The sequence below is a fragment of the Festucalex cinctus genome, chromosome 19 (genome assembly GCF_051991245.1).
Source record: "Festucalex cinctus isolate MCC-2025b chromosome 19, RoL_Fcin_1.0, whole genome shotgun sequence".
In the NCBI taxonomy this organism is placed as follows: Eukaryota; Metazoa; Chordata; class Actinopteri; order Syngnathiformes; family Syngnathidae; genus Festucalex; species Festucalex cinctus.
In genome coordinates this window covers 14,210,359-14,231,705 of record NC_135429.1, presented here as the reverse complement: position 1 = coordinate 14,231,705, position 21,347 = coordinate 14,210,359, and the positions used below count along the sequence as shown (strand labels likewise).

Genomic DNA, 21,347 nt, shown 5'->3' with positions numbered 1-21,347 from the left:
TTAAAAACAAAACTAAACAATATTGTGCTTTTGTACATAACAGCAATGCATAAAAACCACCTACAATCTCTAATAACAATATTAAGGCAATTACTTGGTAATGCAAGCACACATTGATCGCTTCACAAACAAATTAGGTTGCCCATCATCTGACAATTAGCATAATTTTAAACATAGAAGGCCAAAACATCCCTAATGAAAATTAAATTGCACTAATAAAATAGCCACTAGAGGGTGCTAGAACTGCACAAATGGAAATCAACCTGACTTTTTTAACAAATGTGTACCTTTTAAATATTGTGAACATGACGACGACGATATTGTGGCAGTTTTAATATCGCGATATCACGATATTGCCCTTATTCTGACATCCCTACTAAAAATGTGCAAAGACTGAGAACTGTGATGTAAATACAGTACCTGCCGAGTCCAGAATTTCACGCCAGCGCTCAATTGAAAATGCGCCTGGAAGAGAAACAATTGGGTAAAAGGTTGAAGTAAACTTATGCCTCCTCAGACCATGTCTAAAAGTTGGCACAAGGTAGACCGCTAAGGAGCTAATCGGATGTCAAATGTATATTCATTGTTATCATTGCCCTTGCTATTATTATCATTATATTTTTTCTCCAGTATTTAATTGGCCAAAACTGAATTCGGCTGTGATCGTTCCCACAGAGGCGAGATTAGCAACACCACGTCAAACCCACTTGCAGCACATAATTATACCGCGCAGGATTCAAAAGAGCCCATAGTGGTAAACTCTTCTCACCGTTATAAGTCTCCTGATTTTTTTTTCTTTTTTTTTTTTAGTGTGGCTAAAATGATAGCGTCCCGCCCCCAAATTTACAAAAACATTTAGTTTCAATTTACACAGACTTCAAGCGCAGATAATTTTTTATCATTCTGTTTTTTTTGTGTGTTTTTTAGACAAATGTCTATGTTTGTACTGCAGTACAGAGTACTATCGTGAATGTGACGGGGCTTTTGAGATACAAAATGACTTGTTTGTAGCATCTCATGGTTTTATGGTCGAGAGTAAATGGGTGTGTTTGTGTGAAAGAGGCGTGGGTGTGTCATGCAAAAAGCTTGTGCTGAAATAAATGGAGCAGAAAATGTGCTGATTTGTTGTGGAGGCAGGAGCACAATGGCAGATAGCAAGAAATGTTTTTCCAAGAAAATCCTTGTGGGATTTCCAAATTGTATTTAATTATGGAAAACTATTTATTTTGGATTTCCAAACCCCCCCAACATCTCGATTAACAAAATTTTCGGGGTGGCGATATTTAAAATAGGTCACAATATTGTAAAAAAAAAAAAAAGCATGATATTGTGCTTTTGTACACAACACTAATGCATATAAACCACCTACATTATCTCTAATAACAATATTGAGGCACTTACTTGCTACTGCAAGCACACACTAATCGCTTCACAAGCAAATCATCTGACAATTCGCATAGATTTTAAACATAGAAGGCCAAAACATCCCTAATGAAAATTAAATTGCACTAATAAACTAGTCACTAGAGGGTGATAGAACTGCACAACAGGAAATCAACCTGACTTTTTTTTTTTTTTTACAGATGTTCCTTTTAAATATTGTGAACATGACGACGATGATATTGTGGCAGTTTTAATATCACGATATCCCTAATTTGTAGTGGTGTGACAGTTTCATAGGAATATCTATATCACAAGAGTATAGCCATAACTTAGTATCTGGAACCAGATTGAAAGCTGTGACAGTGACAATAAGTAACAATAATAAGTAATAATACACAAGTTCACTCGCCAGACACATCATAAGGTCGACAGTAATTGAAAACATGCTTTCACAGTTTCTGCTTTTAAATACAACATTGCTCAGTTTTGCCACAGGTCTTCATTTAGTATCATGTAGAAGTGCATCATACGAAAGACTTTCAAATATTATGACCCCCGTCATAGCTAAACACAACCACCAAACAAGTTACAACCTTTTAATGCCTACCCTGTGTGAGTTTATTTAAAGCATATGCTTATATAGCTGCACATAAAATATATGTGGGAGTCAGAATTCACGATATTCTCTTCATGCTGTAAACAGCGTCAGATGGTCAAACATTATGACGCAGCCAAACAAAGCCATTAAAGATAGCGCCATATAAAAGTAATGACTGTAACACAAACATGAGCTTTGTAAGCACACACTCGGATACCAGAAAAATCTTGATGACAAGCCATGGTTTAAAAACAATTTCTATAAACATTTAGATGAAACACTTAGGTCAACACTTTAGCATGCCACACTTCAGGTAGTCTCAAGTCCAGTAAAAAAAAAAAAAAAAAGAAAGAAAGAAAAAAAAAAAGTCCTATGTCAACAGTTTTACAGAAATTATGTATTTAATGTTTTCCTAAATATTTGTAAAAAAATAAATAAATAAAAAAGATTAACTCTTTTACTGCCACACGTTATTAAAAAAACAACCCCCAATGACAGCGGATTTCGAACATTTTAACTCATTTTTCGAAGCAAACAGAATATTGTGTTCTTTTGCTACAGAAACAACATGGGTACCACATGAAAGATCGCATTCCATTCTTTCATTAGAAAAAAGTATGTTTCTACCTTATTCGGTTCTTTAGTCATCACCATTTGAAAATAGGTCATTTGAGTGACATTGAGCGAAAATAGAAAAGAAAAGATACATTTTCTCCACAACAGTGACTTTGATACTAATATTTTTTGTTTAGCGACGCTCCGTCAAATTAGGTTTAATGGTACAAAGGCTTTGATCATTCACCTCAGCCTTGAAAGCATTCTATTTCATCAGATTGCATCATGTTTCATTGTAATTCGCAGCTCTAGTTAGGGCCCGACCAGCTACCACTGCCATCTGCTGGCCATAGTTAGTGGGTGTTTTTGATTTCACAACTCATTGCACTGACCACTGATATATTAAAAAAAAAAAAAAAAAAAAAAGTAGTTGACGTCACTTAACGTTTATGGCGGCATACATCGTGTTTTTATTAAACGTTATTAAACGCTTTTGGCGGTCAAAGAGTTAATGTAATTCAAGTGAAAAAAAAAAGAACAAAATCTTATCAGGCTTCAAGATTCATGGTGCTCCTCCCACTCGAGCTGGTGAGTAGGAGCAGTGGTACCGGGGTGTCATCGCCGTATAATATCGGGATGAGGCGGTTGCGGATGGTGATGCAACGTTGCTCCAGGGCCAAAGCGCCACGTTTCCTGCCGTGATCCTGCATCAGTAGGTTGTGATGATGCTTCAGTCTCTGTAACGAGTACCTGAAAGAGGATAGCACAAGCCTGTCCAAATCCAATTCTAATCTGTATTTCATGAAGTTAGATTTTATGCCTAACAGTGTATTGTATTCATTTTGTAGCTTCACTTGTTTTGGCAGTACTGCTCGGCTACATGTGGATTTTAGATTTATTATAATTTTTTTGGTCCATGTGCTGCATGTCACAATACAAGATTAGAACTTTAAAAATTCCGCTCAAGGCCATGATGGTACAAAAATATTACAAAAATTCAGTCTGGGGTACACCAGGGATCAATCTTGGATGCTTTATTGTTTTAACTCGTTTACCGCCAGTCGAATAAAAAAATGGAACTTTGACGTCTTTAGCCGCCAATGGCAGTGAATGCAGGTGAATTGCCTACGTCTTGCAATCATCGTCTTGTATTATTTGCTGATTACTTGTATCATATATTTTATTTGTATGTCAATTTATGAATTACTGTAATATTGTTTGGGCCGCAACCTATTCAACATATCTGAGTAACTACTGTCAAGTCAAGTCATCTTTATTTATTAACAACCCAAAAGAGATTTTTTAAGAGCAATTTCTCTGTCTGGCACACGTGCTACTTCTTCACATACTTATAGAAAATATTCAATACTACCAATTCATAAGCTCAATTACTTCCATTCCTGCTTCTTTATGCACAAGTATGTCTATTTATTATAAGCGGTTACCTTTTAGTTTCTTTGCCGTTTTATCTGATCTTTATTTGTATCCAGCTATCCACTTTTCATTTGCCCTGTTGGACATCTTGACATCAGTTTAATATTACATTCGAGGCCCCAAACTTTATAACGACTTGGATATATCTTATATCCATATCCTCTTATACAGCTTTTAGAAAGCCACTGAAGCTACATTTATTCTAATGTTTCATATTGTTCTTATTTTTCCACTTCACTGCCATTGTAATGAAATCTCAACTCTGCATTTATGCACTTGTTACAATGTCTGGTTTTGTCTAAATTTTGTTTTGGTCTTTTCATTTGTTGTGTTGATCCAGAGATTTTCATATGATATGATTTTCAAAACGGGATTAGACTCTTTTGCTATCTCCTCCGGTCTTCCGGCTTCATTTCCACCCTGCGCTGTTTTTAATTGTGCTAAACAAACACGACTTATCAAGGATCCACCATGAGCTCCATATTATAATACATGTAGAAACTCACTGAGCTTCAGCTAGCTTCTCCTTCAGAATGGCGATTGTAGCCTGCAGCTGTTTGACTTCATCAACAAGACAACGTTGCGCCTGGAAACAGGAAGGAAAAGATGGAGTGAGACAAACAAACAATGTTTGTTTGTTTATTGAGACGTCCTTGTACGGCCACCTCATCTCTGCAGAGGTCCATGCCAGGTCGGCAGGTTCGGTTCTCCAGTCTGGTGTGAGCCAGCTTCAGCGGGGCCCTCTTTGCCATCAGGTCCGCGTCCAACTTCAATATGTCGTTCTCCATGTCTGCTATCTCGTCTTCAGTCTACGAAAAAGAAGGCAACACGTTTTTCCAAACAATTTGGCGTGCGTCCGTGTTGTGCAAATACAGTTAAGCTCACATTTTTCAGTTGCCACTCAAGCTCACGACAAGCCTGTTGCTCGTCATGATTGCGCTTACGCAGCGCAAACTCTGTGGCTCTCTGCTGGTTCTTCAACTCATTTTTCAGCTAAAGGATGAGGACAGGATAACGTTAGAACATTCGACTCAAATATTGTGTACAGTGGTACCTCTACTTACGAAATTAATTGGTTCTGGAAGAAAGTTCTTAAGTAGAAAATTTTGTAAGTAGAGACGCATTTTCCAAGTAAATGCCCTAATCTGTTCCAAGCCTTCCAAAATTCAGACATAAATGTTTTATAAAGCATAAAACTGCATCGAAACATGTAACAAATACATGTTCCAATTAGATTACTGTACAATAAATGAGAGTTGTGCGTAATGTAAAAAAACAAAGACTCAAGAATAAAAATGATGGTCATTTACCTTTTTAATTGCTGTCCTCATCGTTTTTTGCCCTCTTTGGTTCATGTTCTCTCTCAGAAGTTTTTTTTTTTGCCTGGTGTTCTGCAAAGAACCGATCCAAGGATGTTTTTTTATTTTATTTTTATTTTATTTTTTTAAACAATCCTTCGAAAAATGTCCAAGGCAAACATCATCTTAGTGAGCGATCGCCCGACTGGTGAACACTTTTTCTGGGTGATTCTTTTTAACAAATTCCGAAACTTGATGGAAACTTCAGGTACAGTGAGGCATCTTTTTCCAAAAAAAGGCCCGTTTCGTCGCAAATAAAAACTTTCCTTCATCAATGACCAATTGTTTGAATTTTTGCACAAATTTGTCGGCAGTTAGTTAATACATTTACGAAAAACTATCGGAACACCTCATGGCCCGAGGGATAAATGATGAGGACGCTGCATAGACACCGATATATTATCTAGCTATTATCTACGCTCATAGCTACATACGGTCTTAGCCAATGGGATGCCAGAAAGATGCATTGACACCGATCTATTATCTATCTACTCTGTTATCTACGCTCATAGCCGAAAGTTTTTTTGTTGTTTTTTTTTTTTTTTTTTTGTCCATAGCTGAAAGTATGTTGCGTTTGGTACTGTATTTTCTGTATTTTTACCGTTTCGTATCTTGAAATTTCTTTCTTAACGAGGCAATATTTTCCCATTGAGGCGTTTCGTAACTTGAAAATTTCGTATGAAGAGACGTTCGTAAGTAGAGGTACCACTGTATATTTAGCGGCGGTTCGTGGTTTCGTCGCACGCACGGTGACTCTGGTGAGGCTCATGTCCTCCCTCATCTTCTCCGACATTTCCATTGCTTCATGGGCCCGAGCCAAATTCAACTTGGTGAACTGGATCCACTCGTGCGGTGTGCATGAACTAAAGTTAATGATCAGGAATGTTTTTTTACCATGTAGTACAGTACGTGATAATAATGAATGGATGGATAGATGTTTACCCGGCAGGTATTCGAGTCGGGTCCGGCTTCAGGGAGATCTCGGACGACGTTATTGTAAGTTCCAGACACGTATTATCGATATCCAGTGTTTCCACCTTGTTCTGAAGGTCAGCGGTCAGCTGCTGTCGAATTTTCTGTAAAATACTGGAAGTGAAAGTGTTATGATTGACTGAAACTCCAAGTCGGTGTGCTGATATTCTTCTTACCAGAGCTGTTCAAAGGCCTGGTCTATGTGCTCTTGCAGGGTTTGCTGCGCTTTTTCGATGACGTGCACCTCTTTTTTTAACTCCTTTTCAACGGGGTCGTTGACCAGTTCAAACCCTTGACGTCCCTCCCTCAGGGTCAGGCTCTCCATGGTGACCTCGTGAGGAACAACCGTGGCGGCCAAGGTCTCCTCGGTCCGGGTTTTAGACTTTCACAACACACAATCACAGCTGCGGTTACCATGGATATTGATATACAAGATGAACAATTTAGGGCCTAGCATTGAGCCCTGGGGAATGCCACAAGTAATGTTTACAGTTTGATTGATTTTGCGATTTCATCAAATTAATCTCGGAATGCCATTTATTAGTGTAGTTCGTTTTGACCTTAGGCAATGTTGACTTTTGAGTGAGTTTCTCTAGAATTTCTGAGAATTGAGGAAGAGACAGTAATGTATGCTAAAGGATTTTTTTTTTGTAGCTTAGAGTGCCTGCCCACAATGAAGTAAATCTTTGGTTATCTGCCTATTTCTATGGAGGAAAGCCAAATTGAACATTAAAATTCCATACATACAATATGTGGTGAGAGCACTGGTCTCTTTAAACCAGCAGTTGATGAAATCAGATTAGAATTATCATATTTGTTATTTCTAGAGGAGATTACCAGTGTGAGTGCTTCAATCTCGTCATCTACTTTCTTGGCACAGGTTACGAGCAGATCCTTACATCTTGAAACCTCCCAGACCCGATCCCGCAACATGCGCGAGGTGTCGCTTTCATCCCAGTTTGTCTGTAGGGCATAGCACAGGACAATAACCGAGGGTGTGATGGTGACCGAAAATAATTCAATCAAATATCATTTGAAGAAAATGCATTTTAAGATAATGACGCCGTCCACAAGGACCCACCTTACAACTGGTTTCATTGCGGAGTGACCTGCTCTCTTGCCGGACTACATTGGAAAGATGTCGCTCGAACTCTGCAGTGGCAGACAGCTGCTCGTTGTTGTTGCACCACTCTGGCACACCGTAGTGCACCATAGGCTTCTCGGGATGTTTGGTCATTATACTGAGTGAATGACATGCAAAGAGTTAGTCAACTGGGATGTCCCGAAGGGCTTGGAAAAATACACAAACAAGCATGAGGAGCACATGTTGACTTTGGCTTGAGTTGAGATTCGAACCTAGAAGAACTGAGTTGTAGACGTACTAACCATTCGGGCATTGTGTTGCCAAAATAACGATAGTGTTTAAAAAAATAAATCTAATTGCTTGTGATGATTTATAGATGTGTCTTCGCTTACCAAAGATAAGTATTTGGGTTACATTACGCCTGACTTCATATACCATGAATGAAGATGCAGGCCTTCAATCATTAATGATGATTAATTATTTAATTGAATTTAAGCACTACATTTTCAGCATCTGGGCTGTTATAGACGAGGGTTTTATGTTATTCAGTCTCAATAATGCTTCTATTAGTACAATCATTTATTACAGTTTACAGGTGTACCTGTTGCCATTCGTGTAACAGAATAGGTTCGTGTTAAATTAAACCAGGGAAGATTTCACACTAAAGTGGTGAGTAAATTGAGGTGATTCTGTATTCGTCTGTAACTATATCTTGGTTTGTGTATTTTAAAACATGACATGTATTTTTCCACATAAAACAAAATGAGTTTTCTATAAACGACAAATTATTCCCATAAATAAAATTTGTCCGTGCCGTTGCGCTTTCCACAATGTGACGTCAGCATACGTCAGTGTGCGAAAACAGCAACGTGACATCCTTTGCTTGAGACAGGTTGCTGACTGCTGACTCCAAATGTTGGCAGTAATATGCTGGAATCTAAATTAATTAGCCTCCAGTTTCGTAGTCAGGGTCTGTTATGTTAAACTATATTGTGTGACGAATATATATATATATATATATATATATATATATGCACATCTCATTCGCAAATTAGTATACAAATTTACCAACAAATTTCCGGTAAATGTTTCAAATCCATTTTTTATGCAGTTGTTTAAGCACGTAATAATAATAAAACATTTTATGTTTAAAATTGAATTAAAAGTAGAAGTGTTGACGTTCGAAATTATACATACGGTGTCCGAAAATGAAAATAAAAAATCTGATTACGCACAAATGCAGTACTGTAAAATTAATGAAAATATTCTCTGCAAGTGTCAATTAAAACGGCGCATTCTCTAGACAGGTTCGTAACACACCTCGCATTACATTGAATCCGTGCAGATATTTTACTCATGTTGTATGAATATGAGCACGTGAATGCCACACTCCCGAATATCAGCAAATCTAACATGTTTCTTTCACGTCTTTGTCATTTAAACGGGTTTCAAATTAATATAATAGAAGAGTTTTCTCTTAAAAATGTGACTCACACTCGTTCCATGATGGCCAGCTGGTTGTTGCACTGTTTCGATAGCAACTGCTCGATTCGTCTCTAAGCAACAAGGCGATACAAAACGTCACGCGTAATGTGTGCAAAGTAGCACGTAATTTAACTTGACTTGGGACACGTAATATAAATAAAACCGTAAAAAAAATAATTGTGGCATTAAATCTCGAATGTTTGGGTTAGTTTGTAATACGCAACATTGTTAAAAGCATCCGTTTTGTTTTTTTTATTGTAACATCACAATTTGCCGTGCTCGCTGTCATCATTCCATGCTGTTGACACAAAATGGCCATGATCATTCGCATCCCAAATATTACCAGTTCGTTCATGCTCGTGGTTTATTGCCTTCTATTAGCCGCAAAAGTCCCAAACATTGCTGCGCATTTGATTAGATGGGGAGCAAAGGAGACAAAAATGTCCATGAGGCCAAACAGAGGCAGGTCTCTCAATGAGCCCTCACATTCATTAACCTCAGTGACAGAAATCAAACTATGCTAACATACTACGTGATGCCCAATAAATCTGATCATGATGCAAATTTCTCAACTATATGTCCATTGCACCAGGAGACAAAACAAGGAAATTCAAAAAAATAAAATCTATATGTAAAATCTGGGAACCAGATGCCAGTGCACTACCCCAATTACCTGAGCGAGGTTCACACTTTGTTTCGGTCTTGCGCTAAAATAAAACCAACACCAACAGAACTGCTTTACCGATTAACTGCCTGAAAGGAATAGTTAAATGTGCTGACTTTGAACAAGGTTCATAAATTAAAAGGACACAAAATAAGGTGAGTGGTACTTCCTATTACATTTGGTAGCTTCAAAAACAAAATACAGCAAGAAGGGTGAAAAGTTGGGAGGCGTGGCAGGATTATAAATTACAGTTAAAATAAAGCTTTGTGCAAGTGTGGTGGTGCGCCGAGGTCGTTCTCCTTGAAGCAGAGGTGAGGGGTTCACGGGCTACTCGGTAAACGTCAGCCATTGACCAGCAGCATATGGAGGGAGACATTGTCTGTCAGCGGTCCTTCGGTAGGCCGCTGGCCCACTTTCTGTTCAATGGGATCCAGATGGAAGTAGTCACCCGTGGTTATTCCTTTCCTCGTATTGTACCGGCGACGCATATTTGCGACCCCCGATGGATGTCCGATCCGCTTATCACTGGGTTGTGGATTCTCCATTGAGTTCTATGCCGTGCTGTTGTAGCTGTGCTCGGAGCAGCGCGTTGTCGCTTTTTAGTTCCTCAAGCTGGAAACATGGAGAGAGAGATGAGGAAAATAATCCTGAATAGCACGCCAACAGTAGATTTTTATTTTTTTAACTTTAGGCAAGCATGAATGAAATAACAAAAAACTTAAATGTAAATGCGCAGTTTCGGAGGTACGAAGAATTCAGATTCAAAGTGTCAAATATGTCTACTTCATACACGAATATCGACATGATGATTGTTCACCTGTTGTCTAAGCAGTTCATTGTCCAGCTCAAATCGCTCCACTTCTTTGTAGCTCTCCTGCAATCGCTGGTTATTCTGACGGAGCTCTCGGATGTAATCGCAAGCTTTGGACAAGATGCCTCCTTTACTCTGGAGAAGAAAAAATAAATAAATAATTTTGTATAATTACGGGTGTCAAAATTAGTGCATTAATTTTGATTTAAAGTTCCTTTGACGCCACAATTTTTTTTAACACACGATTAATGACTGCCGCTTACTTGTAAAACCTGTACTGGGAGAATTCCAGTCACGACGCAGCACATACGTCCACGTCAAAATTTAGCAATAATCAATTTAATAAGAATGCATACATTTGCGGAGACGGGGGTCAAGTTGTATTTTACAATTTAAAAAAACGTGCAGAATTTCACAAGTTACTTCCTGTTAAAGCTTAGATAGCTCTTAATATGAGAAGAAAAATGCACCGAGCTGTCGCCAACGTCTTACAAATGCAATTACGCCATCTAGTGGCTGAAAAATGATCAACACAAATCAATCACACTTATTAAGGTATTACCATACAGTACAGCTTTTTAATTTTAACTCAATTTTATTAATTGAAATTACTGTATCAATAACTAAAAGATGCAGCCATATTTCGATTTAACCCCCCCCCCCACTTTTTTACTAACAAGAGTATGAAAACTTGGCAAAAAAATTATTGTACATTTAGAACAGATAAAATTTGCGATTAATCGTGAGTTAACTATAAAAGTCTGGTGATTAATTACAATTGAAAAAAATGTATCGCCTGACACCCAATAAGGTTTGCTTTTCAATCAATAAACTTGAAACCAAATGAAAGCTAATCATAGGCAGCGTGCTGTTGTAAACAAACTCTCGGGTGTGACTCGTGTTTTTGTTTTTTTTAAGAGTGTCAAAACTTACAGCACCAGTTCTATTGTCTATGCTGCAGTCAGGGATGATTTTTGACAGCGTGACAATCCAGTTGTTAATCTTGTCTCTTCTCCTTCTCTCCACTGAAAGAAATGGAGAAAATGCGGTTACTATATAGAAAAAAAAACATTGACAACAACTTCAGGGTGGTTATTAATACAGTCCTACTGTGAATGGGAAAAAAAATGTAAGTCATAAGCAATTTCGTTAAATTCTATAACACAAGAATTAGCAGAGCAATAAATGATAGTTTACCCTCATTGTGTTGTGCTCTTCTTCTTTCATCCCTCGGTGCTCGTGGACCATCCACCTTCCTGTAAGCACACACACAATGTTGGGAGTGCAATTCTATCCCAAGGAAAAAATAAAAAAGCTCATTTGTATCCATGCCATCATTTTCTGTGATCAGTTGTGTTTATTTTAGTTTAACGATTTCCCCATCAATCAGGCAAAATTATGACATTTGGCTAGCCCTCATATACACGGGCTACATTTTAGTGAGAATTTCAAAAGATAATATTTACATTCATACCAAGAAAAAACAAACAAACAATTTATTGAGGATGACTGACAAAGCAGGATTTGAAATAAAACTGCAGGGGTTAACTGAAAATGATGTTTGCTCTAGTGTACACTTGAGGACAAAGAAACACATCACACCTCACAGCACGATTACACTATTGTGTTTATCTGTAAACGAAGGGAGTGACAATGGGGGGGCGGTCGGGGGATTGCAGCATTGGTTCGAATGTGAAAGTTCTCCTCACCAGGTTGTGCTGCCATGCTGCAACATCTCGCTTTCACCAACGTCTCTGGGGATGGCAGGTAAGTAGGACACAGTGTGGTTTGATCATTGAGTAGGATGGATATTGTTCTTCTGTTGTTTTAACCATGTTTGGAAAAAAAAATTTCTTTCAAAAACGAACAAAAAGAAAACCTCCTGGCGAGTTTTGATGGAAATAATTTTAAAAAATTATAGGACTCAGGGTGGACGTGTAGATGAGGGAGATGAGTGATTTTCCAAAAAAAAAAAAAAAAAAAAAAAAAAAAAGCTTAATGTGGCATCGTGTACTCACGCTGGGTAAGTGTGTGCGCGCGGTGCAATGGTCCGTTGGGTCGCCGACTGCAGCGCATCAGGCGGGGTCATCATTACGTAGAACTGACCTGGATACAAACAACAAAACGATTCACACGCAGGGTTTCACGCTCGTCTTTATAAGCCATGAGACACTTTCGAGTCAAAAGGACGAAGGCCATGTAAAGTGTAACTATAAACTCACCTGCCCCCTGCGTGATGGTGGGTTCAGAGGTGGTTTGCACCGACACGGCTGTGGCTGTCCCGTCGCTGATGGCGGTGGCGGGAAAATATGCGAAGCGCGTCTCTCCCGCTACCGTCTCCCCGACAGGACTTCCCCCGTTACTGAAGGGGTTCTGGATTACAGCCTGGAATGGGGAAAGGGACAGGAATAAATCCAAACTTGAAATAACATTCAGTCACAAATGTTCTTTTGCTCTCTTGGGGTGTTTTTATTTCGGTGACCAGTTATTTTAAAAATAAGTGGCTACGCTAAATTAAAAATAGCCAGGTGCCCTTAACGCTGTAACAAACAGTGAGTGCCAGTAGTGCTAACTAAATTAGCAACATCGAACATACAAACCACCAATAAATTCACAGTAATATTTGTTTTTGTTGTTCACACACCTGAGGCGCTCCTGCAAATGCTGCAGTAGAGACGACGCTAACAGCCCCGGTGGCGTCTGAGGATGTGTCAACGTTGTCGTCCGTCACCTGAACTACACGATATGTCACCTAGAGAGAGAGCAGAAATACATGTTGAAAGGCCATGTTGACCATAAATGAAAATAAATAAATAAATAAAAACACACACAAATTGAACTATCTAGGACAGGGATGGGCAAACAGCTTGTGTTGGAAGAGGGAAACCTGCAAAACCTGATCCAGGGTTAGCCTATAGTGTTTACCTGCCCACCACTGTTTTCTGTGCGGAACTGGTACTGGACATTGTGGTCAGGGAACGCAGCCTGTGGGATAGCAATAGTCCCAGCTGACTGATCCTCTACTTCTCCTGCAAATGCAAGTCAACATGTCCATATACGTCACCACTACCACTTTATGAGACTGGTCGTATATATAGATCAGTCTTCCAAAAGTTATGAAGATACCAAATTCTGGTGATCTAGCGGTTTAGCCTTAGTTGTGCTGAGAAAGAATGAAATTTGAAACTGGAAATAAAGCTCATACCGTCCTGTAATTGTTCAATGTCGTTAGATTCCTGTTTGTCGTGACTGCAAGAAAAGAAAAGACAAAAAATATACATTAGTATTTTCTCCAAATAATAAGCTAAATCTCGAAACTAGCATCACAAGCCACAAAATATGTTGAACAAGGCCGGTTGCGGGTAAGCGGCGCCGTCCGGTGGTCACATGCGCAAACTACATGTTAAGACAAAAATATAGTACAGCACCCTAATGTACTGTAGTGCAGTATAATTTAATAAAATAAAACTGATATAACTTAAAATGTAGACACGGAATCGCATCAGTGGTTAACAACACCCAAACGTTGCGGTCATAGGATGTAGTTCGTGCCGGTACGTCTTCTAGAAATGACCCTAATACCGAGAAAAAAAGAAAAAAAAAACTATGTAAGTTCTGGCCTGATAAAGTAGTTCTAATCCCTCAAGTCGTGCACACGGCAATTTTTTAATACACAGCTACCCAAAAAAAAAAAAAAAAAAAGACACATAAACCATGCTCAAGTTGTTGCGGTTGTCTCACTTATGTAGTCTTGCAATGGCCGTGATGTGCATTCGCTAAATACAAAAACAAAATAATAATAAAAAAACGTTCTTGTACGTAAAAATCAACAATTCAGCAGGGCTGAAACAACAAATGCTCGTCAGTCAACTCCAAAACAGCGCGATTAAAAGTAAGCGTGCGAAACAGCTAAAATATAAAAACCAGAGCGTTTGCAAAGAGTCTAAACTATGGCGGCCTTGCTCGGACGAAGCCTCATGGGCCGCCCGAGAGAAACGGCAGACGTTGCCGAACCTCACCTCGCCGAGCTGTCCACACTCTGCTCCAGCATATCCATGTAGGCTCGGTCGGCGTGGGAACGAGCGACGGAAACAACGCGGATCCGTCGTTGGAGGCTGTGATCACGGGGACAAACACACGGGTCATGTGAGGCAGATAGGCCAGGACACGTGAGGCGCCGAGCGGCCACGGGAGCTAAAATGGAGGCTTCAAGACGCTATCGGTGACGCCTGCACGATCGGTAACGCGCATGCGCAGAAGATCGGCCATCTTGGCTCGCCAACTACGGCAACACACTGGAACAAATACCTATAAATAGGTTTGCGATAGTGCGCGTTCGTAAAAAAGCGATACAACATGGAGAAAAAAAAACAATAGCTTATTGATGCATTTTAAAGTAATTAAGTAATTTTTAATCCTACATTTTACTTTTGAACTCATTACATTATAGTGAGTCTGCATTGTTGTACTTTAAGTCTGCCTCTGATATGATATTGCAGACTAAACGTAAATTATAACAATGAACACTCACTAGGTATGTAATGGGGTCAAAAGTAAAACGTTAATCTTTAAAACCTGTAGAATTAATAACACTCAAATTTATTATACACAGCAACACTTCAAATTGAAATGTGTTTTCTCTGAACAGAGCAATTTTGCATATTCATCAATTGTTAATATTTGCACTCAAGTCAGACCAGTGATTGTATCAAAGCTCTTCAGTTGCGCCACATCACAACCCAAGTGACAACCGAGCATTCCGAACTGGACTTTACTCCTTTGCCGCCTCCATATAAACTCAAGCATGCACACTGCAGCGGGACTCGAAATATTGAACATCTCTCGGGACTGCAGCTCATCCACTGAGGTAAGAAACCCATACAGGTTAGATTTTTTTTGGATTATTTTTGGTTTTAAAGTGACTAAAAATCCTTCTTGCTTTCTCATCTGCAGTCTCAGTCATGAAGCTCCTTCTGGTTTTCGTTTTGGCTGTTTTCACTGGTAAGACAAATACCACCAACATGCCCCAAGTTAAAAATAAGACAGAGGATTTATTTATTTAATTAACCCAAGTGGTGCAGAAAACGGATAAAGTGAACCTTTCTGTCTCCAGGTTGCGATGCCAAAGTCGCGCAACAGAGCCAGCCCAAGCCGCAGATTCACATGGTCAGAGACGCCTTTTGGGACTATGTTGCCAAGGCAACATCGACTGCTGGAGACTCACTGGCGCTCATCAGGCAGTCGGATCTTGGAAAGGAAATCAAGTAAGAAAACCGGAAATAGTAACGCGAGTTAAACCCCGGGCCACTAGGGGGCCCCCAAGAGCAGTTGATGGTCTGGAGTAGTTTTTTTTTATTATTATTTTTTATTTTTTAAATTTTTTTTTTAAATTTTTTGAGTTTTCTGAAAGATTTCAAGTAAACAGATTTTTTTTCAGTAGGTTTATGCACATGTATTTACTAGGGGTGTCAGGCGATTACATGTTTTTAATTGTAATTAATCGAATGACTTCAATAGTCACGATTCATTGATAATTTTATCTGTTCTAAATGTACAATAAAAAAAATGTTTTCATACTCTTATAAAGGTAGAAAAAATGTTAAATAGAAATATGGCTGCATCTTTTAGTCGTTGATGCAGTAATTCATAAAACTGAGTTAAAATTAAAAAGATGTACTGTACTGTAAAAAATGAGTGTAATTGATTTGTGTTGAGGTCATTTTCTGCCACTAGATGGCAGAATTGCATTTATAAGACGCTGACAACTCATTGCATTTTTTTTTCACATTATCTAATCTTTAACATGAAGTAACTTGTGAAATTCTGCACATTTTTAAAATTGTAAAATACAACTTGACTCCTGTCTCCACAAATATTTGCATTATTATTACATTTAGTACTGCTAAATTTTGACGATGTGTCTGCTGTTTTGCAACTGGACCCCAGTGCAGGCTTTCCTAATCAGGGGCGGTCATTAATTGCACATTAAAAAAAATTGTGGCGTTAAAGGAACTTACTGTATGTTGGAGGAAGATGACAGATACATGATATTTTGTTTCTGCAGCACCCTGATTTCCGGGAGCGCCACCGCCCTCAACGGGTTCACAGATGTTCTCCGCAGTCACGTGAGCCAGGACTTGACCTCGCGCTTCTTGGAGCAGGCCGAGCAGCTGAAGAGCCGCTTGGAGAAGGATCTGTCGGCCGTGAGAGCCCACCTGCAGCCGTACGCCGACGAGCTGGTGACTCACGTCCAGGAGCAGGTGGAGGAGCTGAAGAAAGAGGCGTCATCTTACGCCGAGACCATGGACACGGAAGCTCTCAAGGCCGTCCTGCTGAGGAAAAGCCAGGAGCTGAAGAGCCACCTGGACAGGAACGTCCACCGGCTGCGTACCCGGATGAGTCCTTACACTGAGGAACTGAGGCAGAAGATGGAGAATAGCCTGGATGAGTTCCAGAAGAACATGATGCCCCTGGCCCAGAGGTTTCACAGCCAGCTGACAGAGAAGACCCAGGAGATCCAAGAGAAGCTGCTTCCTTACGGGGACCAGCTGAGGGCCAAGCTCAACATCGACACCAAGAACCTGAAGGAGCAGCTGGCTGCTCTATGGGAGTCCTTCACTAAGATGTAGAAGTTCACATGAGCTGGACTCGTGAAAAGTGCATTATTCTACCTCATTTCCATCTGGATTTAAGCATGTTTTCTGTTAATGTTTGCCTGTTGCCCACTGCAAAATACAATAAAGCAATTTTAAAGGTATTTTCGTTGTTGTTTTTATTGTGCTACTTAAACATATCAAACAGACTGTGATGAAATTGGTGACTTTTCCAGTTCCAAATCAACCTCTAAGTGGAGCACTTCTTGAAAGAAACTACACAGTAGTTTCGTTTTTTTACAGAGAACTTCAAGAACTTCCTGTGATAAATGAAAATCTACTAAATAGCAACTATACAGTCATTTATATATATTTAAAGCTTTACATTATACCATTACAAAATATGCAAGTGAAATGCAGGTATATTGTCTCCACTTGGGGTTGTAGATGTTGTTTGGCTGTTGTTGGTTCAGGGCAGCTAACGCTAGCTGCTAAATGGCTAATCTTTAGCCAATTTGTGTCTTTACATGGTGTAAAATGTGGCCATCAGCAGCTTCTGAATGAATGTGCTCATAACGTGTTTGTTTACTTAACATTTGTTAAATAAAGCGATTGAAAGCGCACGGCTGTGTCTATCCAGTTTGTTCTAACGCTCGGCTAGCTATATTAAATTAGCTAACAAGCTTCATTTGACCATAGACATGCAGTTGCCATACGGTGCAATTTATTTTCTTTTTTAAGTGACAAATAGTCCCAAACTTTGGACATTTGCCCCAAAATATGTGATGATAGCGAAAAATCAGTGATATAAAATTAGATATGTCGTGCTAAGACTTGAAAACCTGTGACACCGCAAAAGTGAAACAATGTGGTGCGAGATTTAACACAAAACAAAACAAAGGACATTTTTGGCAGTACAATTCCCTCAGTCAATTAGAAGAAATGTAATAATGAAAATATTACAATTATGCTGGGGAAATTATAGCGTAAAGTTTTAGCAAAGTTAGTCAAGTCATCTGTATTTGTATAGTTAGGATACATTGATCAGTATATCGTCACAAAGTAAGCAATGATATCTCAAATTTGGTCAATTGTCTTTTTCTCGTTCTCACATGAAAATACAAAACTTACAAAATTTAGAGAAACATGTTTATAAAGTTGCTGTTGTTTTTTTAATCCCATAATACAAGAACATTGGTAACAATGGAAATGAATCATTAGTAATAGGGGTGTTAAAAAAAAATCGATTCGGCAATATATCGAGATACTACAACACGCAATTCTCGAATCGATTCAATAGGCAGCCAAATCGATTTTTTAACATCCATTTTTGATGAAAAAATAGTCAACAAAACCTCTAACTTTCACACCTTAAGCATGGAAAAATGTTATATTAATGGAACATTAAGCCTTAATATTTTATTTCAATGCTGTTCTAACATGAAAAAGGTTACAACTTGTATGTTAAATACAGTGGCTCAGTTATAACACTGAAGTTTGAGATCAATAAATAATACATTTTCATACAAATCTTGCAGTGTACATGTACAAGTTTACTGAATGCTATTTTCTAAATTGAGTAAAAAAAAAAATTATCATAACAATCGACTTGTAAATTCATATCGGGATTAATCGGTATCGAATCGAATCGTGACCGATGAATCGTGATGCGGATCGAATCGTCAGGTACGAGGCAATTCACACCCCTAATTAGTAAATACAAACAAAACTATTGAAACACTATAAAAGTGTCACCAGTGGAGAAATATTACTGATTTTATATTAACTGGTAAACATATACAATCACCACCTGAAGTATTCGATACAGCTCCATGAAATATCATTTGATCAATTTAACAATATCCTTTTTGTTATTTGCGGAATAGCACGTTATTAGTAAAATGTTTACACATTTTAAATAGGCTTACTTGAACCCTTCTCATCTTAATATTGCAATAACCTTCCCATGTGTTTTGTTATTTGTATCATACTTATCATACTGACAAACAGTCAAGATCTCAGATCAAATGTTTCAGGTTCCAAATTCTGACCCGTGACTCCATGTGTACTTGAACGTCAGAGTGCAACGTGGCGCCAAAACAACACGCACGGCAATAAAAGTTGACAACACACTTCATAATGGAACTTCGAACGCTCGTCCGTCACCCTTGTGACGTTTCCTGGATGACATCACCGCCGGCTAATCTGTATAAATACAGAGCGAGCAGCTCACTCGGTCTAGTCGTCACCTGCAACTTCTTGGTAAGCTTTTCCGCCGCATCATATTACTTTTTATTTAGGAATCTGATTTTTGAAGTATGTGTTTATGGTTTCAGCTGTCCGGTTCTGGCCAAATCATGAGGGTCTTCGTGGTAATTGTCACCCTAGCGGTCATCTCAGGTGAGTTTTTTTTTCTCCCTGTCAAGTCATGTTAGTTAAATTCGGTAAAGAGATTCTGGTTCAAATCATTTGCTGTGCTTCACCAGGCTGCCAGGGCAAGAGTTTCTTCCAGGATGACCCGGTGATGACCTGGGAGGAATATTTTCAAAACTATTTCACAACGCTCAATACGAAAGCTGACGGGATAGTGAGGGACATCAAGAGCTCCCAGATCAGCAGAGAACTGGAGTGAGTTCGCTTCGAACGTTTCTGTTTATCGTCTTCGTCCAAAGACAATGAGATGATTTTTTTCAAATTCTCTCCCTCCAGGACCCTGATCCAAGACAGCATGGCCGAGTTGGGCGTTTACAGAGCGGACCTGGAGGACAAGCTGGCCCCGTACACTCGGGAAGCCGCCGAACGTCTGGGCAAAGACGCGCAGGCGATGGTCGAGAGGCTCCGCGAGCGCGCCAGCGAGGCCAGGGAGCAGTTGGAGCAGTACCGCCAGGAGCTGCGGACCATGGTGGAGCAGAACTCGGATGACGTCAGACTCAGGGTCGCCACCTACACCCGCAAGATGAAGAAGCGCCTCAACAAGGACGCCATGGAGATCAAAAAGTGAGTGTCGACGTTATTGTCACATCATCTTTTTCATACAGAGGGTTTATAGCAGTTGTGACCTTTTATAGCAGTGGTGGCCATTTGTGGCCCGCCGTCCATTTTTTCGTGGCCCGCGACATATGCTAAAAATGGCATTTGACTCAGTTCAAATAAAATAAACAACAAATGTTTGGAGATGGTCAAAGTAAGAAGGGAGGGTGTCAAAAAACACAGGTGCTATTAAAGGTTATTTTAGTGAACTAAATTCAATCTCCGGTGCAATAACCTTATTTATTGATTGATTGAATTTTTATTATTATTATTATTATTATTATTATTATTATTATTATTATTATTATTATTATTATTATTATTATTATTATTATTATTATTACAATTGAGAGATAAGAGAAAATAAAAGATTAGCACAATAATCTTAAAATGAGTTTATTACCAGTAGGAAACCATAAAAGCAATGGACACAGAGTACTCTGTGTTCCTGAAGCCTATCTAAGTGGCGTTGTTATTAATTCTTTCAGGCAAGTTGTCACCTATTTGGAGAAACTCCAATCACGCACCTCCAACAACATTGAGGACTTGAAGAGGCGCCTGGATCCTTATTTTGCTCAGGTGCGAGACAACACCCAGGCCAAGATCACCACCCTGAATGATCTGCTGAAGTCCCAGGTGGAGAGCATGAAGGACACGATTCAGACCACAGCGGAGGACATCACCACACGCTATGAAAAGACCTCGCAGAACCTGTACGACACCCTGCAGGAGAAGATGGAGGATCTTAGCGAGTGGTTTCAGCCTTTTGTCTCCATGTTCAATGACAATATGTAAACCACTTGTCTAAATGACATGTCTGTCTACCACTCTGCAGATGTAAAATGACGATGATGGGGTTTACTAATAAAGAAACTCACTCATACAAAATGAATTTGAATTTTATTTATTAACGTGTGTATTGATAGGGTATGCATTGCAGTCGTTCCATCCATCCACTAGGGGGTGGTAATGTATCACTGTTGATTTGCTGCTGCGTCATGTAGATAAAACACGTCTTTCCCACCACAAGCAACCTGTGTGCGAGTGCAGTTAATACAACATGGTGGAATAACGCTCATTTAACTAACAGTAATGCCTGTGGAAAACTATTATTGGAAAGATATGTTGACTCTGCTATTGAAATATGTCCAATGACGATTACACGTTCAAACACTGATAATTTATTAGTATCAAGACAAATATTGAAAATTTGTTTAGAATGTTACATAATTTAACTTTTCAAAATTATTAACCTAAATATATTTACATCTCAAAGAACTGGAATTTTCAGTCAGTGTACTACTTTAATATATTTAGACAGTAATAACGTTTTATTGTGAAGTGTATATAAATAGTTAGTTGGTGACGGTAAGTTAATCA

General features: G+C 39.0%; 4 protein-coding genes across 6 annotated transcripts in view; 2 read left to right on the top strand and 2 right to left on the bottom strand.

Annotated features, from left to right (window-relative positions):
* The window catches only part of apoea (apolipoprotein Ea), a 29,186-nt gene extending 8,348 nt beyond the window's left edge, over positions 1–20,838 (top strand). For both annotated transcript variants that reach the window (XM_077507716.1, XM_077507717.1), the window contains exons 3-7: positions 19,018–19,199; positions 19,274–19,337; positions 19,424–19,565; positions 19,647–19,934; positions 20,456–20,838. In XM_077507716.1, coding sequence (XP_077363842.1) covers positions 19,077–19,199; positions 19,274–19,337; positions 19,424–19,565; positions 19,647–19,934; positions 20,456–20,762 — 924 coding nt within the window. In that variant the 5' untranslated portion in view covers positions 19,018–19,076 and the 3' untranslated portion in view covers positions 20,763–20,838. The remainder of the gene's footprint in view (positions 1–19,017; positions 19,200–19,273; positions 19,338–19,423; positions 19,566–19,646; positions 19,935–20,455) is intronic.
* Positions 1,198–9,077, bottom strand: tekt2 (tektin 2 (testicular)). The gene is made up of 10 exons (XM_077507713.1): positions 8,705–9,077; positions 7,382–7,541; positions 7,138–7,263; positions 6,477–6,682; positions 6,271–6,414; positions 6,077–6,191; positions 4,856–4,963; positions 4,636–4,779; positions 4,477–4,556; positions 1,198–3,286 (listed from the first exon to the last, which is right to left on the bottom strand). Exons 1-10 carry the CDS (start codon positions 8,797–8,799, stop codon positions 3,085–3,087), a joined length of 1,380 nt encoding a protein of 459 aa, XP_077363839.1. The 5' UTR covers positions 8,800–9,077; the 3' UTR covers positions 1,198–3,084.
* On the bottom strand, positions 9,220–14,624 carry usf2 (upstream transcription factor 2, c-fos interacting). Of its 2 annotated transcripts, XM_077507714.1 has the most exons (11): positions 14,364–14,623; positions 13,550–13,593; positions 13,270–13,373; positions 12,989–13,096; positions 12,567–12,729; positions 12,363–12,450; positions 12,054–12,098; positions 11,542–11,600; positions 11,278–11,369; positions 10,351–10,479; positions 9,220–10,145 (listed from the first exon to the last, which is right to left on the bottom strand). In XM_077507714.1, exons 1-11 carry the CDS (start codon positions 14,399–14,401, stop codon positions 10,056–10,058), a joined length of 960 nt encoding a protein of 319 aa, XP_077363840.1. In that variant the 5' UTR covers positions 14,402–14,623; the 3' UTR covers positions 9,220–10,055. The 2 variants fall into 2 exon arrangements, with proteins under 2 accessions (XP_077363840.1, XP_077363841.1); XM_077507715.1 differs by lacking the exon at positions 12,054–12,098 and having other exon boundaries at positions 14,364–14,624.
* apoa4a (apolipoprotein A-IV a) lies at positions 12,315–17,065 on the top strand. Its single transcript, XM_077507720.1, has 4 exons — positions 12,315–15,211; positions 15,298–15,345; positions 15,458–15,608; positions 16,409–17,065. Exons 2-4 carry the CDS (start codon positions 15,306–15,308, stop codon positions 16,971–16,973), a joined length of 756 nt encoding a protein of 251 aa, XP_077363846.1. The 5' UTR covers positions 12,315–15,211; positions 15,298–15,305; the 3' UTR covers positions 16,974–17,065.
* Positions 20,839–21,347: the final 509 nt, after the last annotated feature.